This window comes from Odontesthes bonariensis, chromosome 10 (genome assembly GCF_027942865.1).
Source record: "Odontesthes bonariensis isolate fOdoBon6 chromosome 10, fOdoBon6.hap1, whole genome shotgun sequence".
NCBI classification, from domain to species: Eukaryota; Metazoa; Chordata; class Actinopteri; order Atheriniformes; family Atherinopsidae; genus Odontesthes; species Odontesthes bonariensis.
This window is the reverse complement of record NC_134515.1, coordinates 9,573,239-9,581,211: the sequence shown is the minus strand read 5'-3', so window position 1 is coordinate 9,581,211 and position 7,973 is coordinate 9,573,239. Positions and strand designations below refer to the sequence as shown.

Sequence of the window (7,973 nt, the reverse complement as noted above, 5' to 3'; positions counted from 1 at the left end):
TTTCTTCCGGTAACAACTGTAAACGCGAATGAACGTTTGCTAGCAGCTAACCAGGCAGTTGCTAGTAAAAATGTTCAGTTAAAACAAACATTTTGCAGTGTTTAAGCTCAGTTTTCCCTAATTAGGACCACATATTGAATAACTTTGCATCACAGCGGGTTAAGTTCATATTTTGTTGAAGATAAAGTCTCAGTTGTGTCATCGAATCTCGTAGACACGCTGGCTTTTCGTTCCTATGGTCCAGCCGACATGGAGGGTCCGTCCTCTCGGTCGTCTGCCACCCTGAACGAAGCCGCCAGGCTGGCGGACAGGAGGGACTCTGGCGCGGACCCCACCCGGGACATGAGGACTCACTTTCGCGTGTGTCGCTTCATAATGGAGGCAGGTGGGTGCTGCGAGTGTGTCAACGTGGGGATGGAGTCAAGTCTTCTTCTGCCAGCATGTTAGATTACAAGTCCAAGAAGTTACGATATGACTTATTATGGCAAAGTTTTGCATTGATATTTAAAAGTAAGTACTTGATAGGTAAAATTCTTTGTTTTGTTTTTCTAACACTGGCTGTGAGTTTTATGTCCACACATCAGTGGCAGAGCAGCCATGCTCACCTGCCTTAGGGATAGTTCGCCTCTTTTGACGTGAAGCTGTATGACATCCCATATTAGCAATATCATTTATGAACATCTTCTTACCCCCTGCTGCGTCCTGTGAGCTGAGTTCCAGCCTCGTTTTGTCGTTGACAAGGTACTCCGGCTAGTTGGCTGGGGTCCCAAAAATAAAGCGTTTTGCTTCTCAAAACAATATGCGTTCAAAAGAGTAATACATTTGCATCACAAAATCGTCCATCCAGAAAAAGTCAGACCTCACAATCGCCTGTCGCTATTTTCTCTCCCTTCGTATCACTGTCTGCTGTGTAAACTGTGCAGACCGAAGTGCAGACCGAGCAGTAAACACCGTAACAGGTACGGCTGTCTGCATGTGGCTGAACGCATTGATATGAAGGGAGGCAAAAATAGCGCCAAGCGATTGTGAGGTCTGACTTTTTCTGGATGAACGATTTTGTGATGCAAATGTATTACTCTTTTGAACGCATATTGTTTTGAGAAGCAAAACGCTTTAATTTTTTAAACCCCAGCCAACTAGCCGGACTACCTTCATCAACGCCAAAACGAGGCTGGAACTCGGCTCACAGGACGCAGCAGGGGGTAAGAAAATGTTCATAAATGATATTGCTAATATGGGATGTCATACAGCTTCACGTCAAAAGAGGCGAACTATCCCTTTAATTAGCCTGATTAACGGTGTAGTTTAGATCTCAGTGTAAATTGCCGACGTAATATTGTATCTCTTGAAAAAGGCCCCGTGCTGTTTAAGTTCTCGGTGTTGTTGGTTGAACATTAAAACCTTCTGATTAAAGTACAACCGCCCTATGTCTGATCCACCGAGCAGTCCCTGTTTAGCTTTTAGAATTTGCTTTTACACCACTGTTCTACTTTGGTTCCTGTATAATAATTTGTTTTTAATGGAAGAAGGTTCTGAGCCAGGATCATTGCAGCAAAGTTCCTGGTGATTTCTGAATGTATTTCCTGAAGATGAGAAGGTCAGAACCCTCTTAGAGCTCGGTGCTGCTTTGTTGTTCAGGAGTGAAGCTCGGCATGCGCTCGGTGCCCGTGGCCACAGCCTGCGTGTTGTATCATCGTTTCTTCCAACGCTTGAGCATCCGTGTGTACGAACCCTACCTGGTGGCCATGAGCTGTGTGTACCTGGCTGGAAAAGTGGAGGAGCAGCACATCAGGACCCGTGACATCATCAACGTCAGCCACAGGTAATATTCACGGTAAAGACTGGATGCAACACGTTTAAAGCTCATCGCTCAGAGCAAAAATGCTGCAGCTAATCTCGGCTATTCTGCACTTCTCTTATAAAGCAACGGATTTTTAGTACCTTGAGTACTGAGAGAAGAGAAGCCAATGATGATAGAGTTGTTAAGACTGAATTAAAACTTGGCAATGCATGTTCTGGAGACATTTCTGTGAGACCACCGTTTAAGCTGAATGTATCAATGTGTGTATAAAAAAATGCAGATATTCTATCAGCTGTAAGCTCTGGTTGTCATGGTGATGTTCAGTGTGACATTCAATCTGTAAATAAAACTTTGTCTTGAATTACTGCTTTTGGGGAAAAAGTTGTAGGTCTTAATGACACAGTTTTGCAACCGTGAGCTCTGCAAGTCTTTCGCGTCAGTTTTAGTTTTAGAGTTGCGTTGTGACAGAGAAGACACGTTTTCTGACATTTTGATGGGAAAAGACTTTGAGTGTTGACAACTTTTACTTTGGACAGTGGCTGCTTTTTCACTCACTTTTAGTCCAGTCCTTAAACCTGACCTTTTTCAGAGGAATGTGTCATTTAACATCAACTTATGAATCTTTCAAAGATAAAGAAGGCTCCTAACTCAAGGGAAGAACCAGTGCTGTGTCGACACATAACAGGCAACTTGGCAAAGAACCCATCTTCAAATGCAGCCTAGCACAAAGACACAGTTTCTTACCATTTATTTAGCTGAATCCATGAAAAACAGCAAAGATAACACAGTTTGACAGACAGAAAACAGGATTTCTGCAGCAACAAGGTGATTCCCAAAGAGCTGTTAGCTGAAAACTTGGCATATCTCAGCACGGTGTGCAGTGTGTCCTTAAAACATTTGAGGAAACTGGACAAGTGGAGGACAAAAGAAGAAGTGTCAGGCCTAAAGAACTATCTACAGCAGATGAACAGGATCTGAAAGTGATGTCCGTAAGAAAGAGGAAAAGATCCAGCAAAGACCTGACACAGGAGCTGAGAGATGCATCTGAAACAGGGAGAAAAGGCTGAGCTGTGCCAAAGGACACAAGAAGTGGACTGAAAATCAGTGGCAGCAGGTCTGATGGAGGGATGAATCCTCCCCAGAGCCCGGAGCTCAACATTACTGAAGCAGTGTGGGATCATGTTGGCAGAGAACGGAACAAAAGGCAGCCCACATCCAAAGAAGAGCTTTGGGATGTCCTTCAAGAAGCCTGGAGAACTATTCCTGAAGACTCCTTAAAGAAAGGACAGAAAGCTTCAGGCTGTGTTGGAGAATAAAGGAGCTCAGAGCAGATATTCACTTTAAATCCGCTTAGAAATGTACAGACTCTGTTTTCCTGGTATGCTGTAAGTTTACATACATTTTCCAAGCAATATATAAAGAAGTGAGGCATGGCTCAAGACTTCTACACAGTTCTGTATGTCCCGACCTTTCGTTGTGCTCACATTGAGTCTTTCCACCTCCCTCCCTCCGTCTACTCGCTGCTCGTAGGTACTTCAACAAAGGCGGCGCTCCTCTAGAATGTGACAAAGAGTTCTGGGAGCTGAGGGACAGCGTGGTGCAGTGTGAGCTCCTCGTGCTCCGACAGCTCAACTTCCACGTCTCCTTTGAACACCCTCACAAGGTAGGAGCGCGTGCGTCCTCCCCGTTTCGTGTTCGGTCTCCTCATCTGTCCCTGTTACCGCCTGATGCCGTCATGGACATCCCACTATGTTTGTGTTCAGGCTCAGTGTGAAATCTGTAGAAATGTTTTCAAATCTTCTCTCTTTCTTTATGTTTAGGCTTTGATTTTTCTATTTTTTTGCTTATCCCGTCTGTTCACTGAAATCTTAAGTCACAGAAGTGCCTGTTATCTTTAAGGAGTTCATTTTTCTTCAACTTTATGATCAGTTTTCACACTTAAATGCATTGTTTTCTTTTCCAAAACCAACTAAAACCTCTGTCTCTGTTTTTTCCCCCGCAGTATTTACTCCATTACCTGCTGTCTGTGCAGTCGCTTGTAAATCGGCACGCTTGGTGTCGAACCCCTGTGGTAGAGACTTCCTGGGCGTTGCTGAGAGACTGTTACCATGGAGCCATGTGCATTCACCATACACCACAACACATTGCTATAGCAACCATGTACCTGGCCCTAAACAGCTACGGAGTGGAGCTGCCTGTCGGCGAGAAGGAGTGGTGGCAGGTGTGTGTTCGTAATTACCGACTGAGAATTTAACAGATGTTAAGAGTCTTATGTTACCTGAGCGGTAAATACGAACGTTATTCTTACCTCGTACAAAGTTATGGCAACATGGAGACATCCTACAGCTGGGGAGGAACTTTTACCGTCACTCTTTAACCAACGTCCACTTATTTGAAATATTGTTTGACAAGTAAGCGTGTCGCCACCTGACTCTCAGTTGAGGTATGAGTAGATAAAAGCAATCAAACTGTCGTCTAAAGAGCACGTAAAGGCAGTAAATTTCAAACCGCAGAAGTTATTGATAATTCATTTGGAGACGAGGCGCAGTGAGGTGCGTAGGCTGAAAGCGCTCCAAGCAGCAGTCGATGTGACGGCAGTGACGGCACTTAAAACGTCTGGTTGCTGGAAGCAGCCGAACAGTCGGGAGTACAAATTAAGTGAAGTGTGAGCCGATGTGTAGCGGCAGTTAAGCTGTCAGACGAAGAGTAAAAGGGCTTCCAGAAAGCGAGCGGTCGCTGCTGCGGCGGCGGCCCAACAACCATTTTGTGTGTTTCATTCTATCAGCAGCGGCTGATGTAAACACCACCGGGTTCGAGCTTAAAATATGAAATAATCAGCATTGTCACACAGTTGGAATCACAAATTTAGATGTTTGACTTTTTGAGTTGATCTGTCACTTCTTTGCTGCTTTAACCCACTCTGTTGTGTCTTCAGTAGCCATCGATTGTAAAGGTTTTATAACTCTAATGCATCTTTTATATTATTATTATGTGACATATTTGGTAGAAAACATATTTGGATCAGAAGAAATATTCCTTCTTATTTTACCATTGGATTCAGTGCATTTATGTAATACTAATTTACAGTCAGTCATCTCAGGGCAAGCAGTTAAAATGAATCTGATTTATAATTTAGTTAAATCTAATCTAGTTCACTAGAGTGTAGTTCAGTATGTTGGTGTTTATCCAAAGATATGTTGTAAAAACTGGAAACCAGCAGATTGCATCAAATCTTCCCTTTGATTCAATCCTCCGTCAAATGCTCAAAGTGACAGCGGAGGGGAAGAACTTCCTTTCAGTAAAACCATTATAAGCCGTATTAGGGGTTATTATTGGTCGTATTTATTATTACGTTTGACATATTTACCCACTGATGAACCAAAAAACAGAAGAGTCTAAAGTCATTATAGTGATCAAGTTAATTCACTTTAGGCTGTTTTCACTCGTGAATGTTTGGAGAATTTCTGAAACGTTCAGAGAATTGTGTCCCCGCTCTCTTCACTGTTGCTGCGTACACGGGCACCTTGTGGTAGGCCTGTCGCTCCTTTAGGTCCGTTTTCAAGTCTTCGTACCTTCTGGTGAGGAAAGGTAAAAATTAGAACATGCTTGTGTTGAAAGGAATTGGTTGGCTGACTCGTCAAAAGCAAGATTGCCTCAAATACACATTGTAGGTAGCCTGGGAATTCCCATGCTGCTTTGTGCACGATTACATTCACACTGCAAAGGCAGCCTGGAAACCACCGGCCTTATTTTTGCCTGAGTTAGAGAACACAGAATTGGGGGGGGGGGGGGCAAGACGATGACGACGTCTATGCGCAACACCGAAGCTTGTAGAGTGTTAATCCAACATGGCAGCTTTTAAAAAAGAGCAAAGTTTGGCGTTGAAAGATTTCATTGCCTTCTTCCTCGTCGAATTTCTGTCGCTCTACATACGTCATCTGGTATAAGTGATACAATTGGCTATGAATCGCGCGCAAAGCAGCATGGGAAGAACCAGACGCCATTTGATAGACATTCGTAGCGCCCAATAAACGGCTCTAGGCATTCGTAAACCACGCCTCAAATACGAGATAATGCACACCTAGTTCCCAGACCACCATCTCATCGAGATGTGGACGCGTCAGCCAGGCTACATTGTAGGTGCATGTAGACGCCTCTTAAATCTCTGAGTAATCCCAATCATTGTTGGCCACAAACGTGGAAAACATCAAGGTACTCTCTTTTCAGATAATCTAGCGTGCCTTTATTTTTTATGACATGGTGGTATTGACCTATGAAGCTCTGGAAATGCATTACAGGGTTGAAGCCTTCTTCAGAGAGTCAAACAAACTCCTTTTCTGGTGATATTCAGCCTAAAGGAATCCTGAGTTTTCCCTCAGTAGAGCTCCTTCCATAGAAATCTCAAAAAATGGGTTCAAAGACAACAGGAGAGGGTGTCACGTTTGGCCAGCAATAGTGAATGTAGACTAAATGGAGGCAGATGAACAGTATCTGAAAGTGAAATCCTTAAAAAAGAGGGGAAAAAACAGCAATTTGAGGGTTCGTCTGACACTTAGTGGAACTGATTTCATGTGCAGTTTTCATATAAATGTTTAAAAGCCTGTGGAATATTAAAGTGTTTTATAGTCGCACGACTTTACAATCGACGCATCTTTGACTCAACAAGTCATCTAATTCCAAATTGAAAGTGAGAAAAGTCTGTGCTTGTTCTAGTTTTCTGCCTCAAGACCTTAAAATCCAGGTCGTATGAAACGTGATCTCCTTTTCTGTTGAGGCCAGGTGTGGAGCTGAAGTCTGTGTTGTGTGTTTGTGGATGTGTAGGTGCTGTGTGAGGACGTGACCAAAGCGGACATCGATGCTGTGATCTCAGACCTCCTTCAGCTCTACGACATGGAGGCCAAGTGTGTCTGAAGGACACGGCCACGAAATCTGTGTGTGTCTGCGCGGTGTGTGCCGCTCTGCAGTCAAGTGTCAGAGTTCAGGTGTGTTTGATGATGAGTGTGTCTGTGTGTGAGATAAAAGAGCGCTTTGTATGGCGCGTAGAGAAACACACCAGCAGTACCGCCTCCTGCCACAGGGGGGAGACAGTTCTCACTTTTCGGACTCAGTGGACTGATGTGAGTGTGTTCCCTTCACACTCCACAGTCGACATATTTTTAACTACAAATACCACTGCAAGAATTTTACAAAGAGGCCCAAAATTCATTATTCAGTTATCATGAATAACTCAATTAATATTTCCGAAATATTCATAGAAATGCATTGAAACGGTGGCTTCAGGTAAATCTTAATAACAATTGGACCCGTAGATACTGATATTTATCCTTTGTAATTTAAATTCAAAACTCCTCTTGGCATTACATATTATTGTACTAAAAGTGTATTCCCAATTTGACTGCATTGATTGGCTGAATAGCTTGTTCATCTTCACTCTTAGTTTATGTACCGGTAAGTGCCTCGTGGTTTATTATGAAGTCTTTTTTGTGTTTTTGCAGTGCTGCCATTCACAGAGATCTTCTCATGAATTCTAGTTTAAATACAGTTGTTTTATTAAACTTTTAAACCAAGTGGCTGTGAAATATGCAGGGGCACGATCTTCTGTCTGCTCTTAGAAATAAACAATTCATATTCTGCCGAGTCTGCTCTACTCTGTTTCAACTTTTTAATGCAAGTGAATTTCATGAAAAGTAAGTTGTAGTCTGTGTATCAAAGATTATCTGGAAGAGTATATGGAATCAAAGCTCATTGGAGGATGTTCATTGTGATATATTGTTAAATATATATTTATTTATTTTCTTGTTTTATTTCTACAAAATTAAACAGCTAAATTAACCTCCTCCAAGAGTGATAATTCCATATTTCCCACCTTAGGGTTTTATCTTCTTCCTGTGCCTCAGAGCTCCATTGATTTCCAAAAATCTGTTAAAACGAAATCGGTGAGCCTCACTGTTTCGCCGAGTGACATATTTCTTCATTGCAATGAACACACACATCATCCTGCTGCCAAATTATTCATTAAGAGACCAAATGATTGTTGGTCCTCAGCTGAAAGTGGTCCCCAGAGGATGCATAACGTCCTCCTGTTTGAGTAATGTTTGTTAAAAATTTAGTTTCAAGCTGTTTGGAAACAATCAAAGCTGAACTAAATAGACAACTGTATATGCATTTAATT

The 7,973-nt window shown here is 42.6% G+C and overlaps 1 protein-coding gene across 1 annotated transcript; it reads left to right on the top strand.

Moving 5' to 3' along the window:
* On the top strand, positions 1–7,438 carry ccnq (cyclin Q). The gene is made up of 5 exons (XM_075475575.1): positions 1–385; positions 1,639–1,822; positions 3,332–3,464; positions 3,804–4,022; positions 6,623–7,438. The coding sequence occupies exons 1-5, from the start codon at positions 250–252 to the stop codon at positions 6,710–6,712; spliced, it is 762 nt and encodes a 253-aa protein (XP_075331690.1). The 5' UTR covers positions 1–249; the 3' UTR covers positions 6,713–7,438.
* The last annotated feature ends 535 nt before the right edge of the window (positions 7,439–7,973 follow it).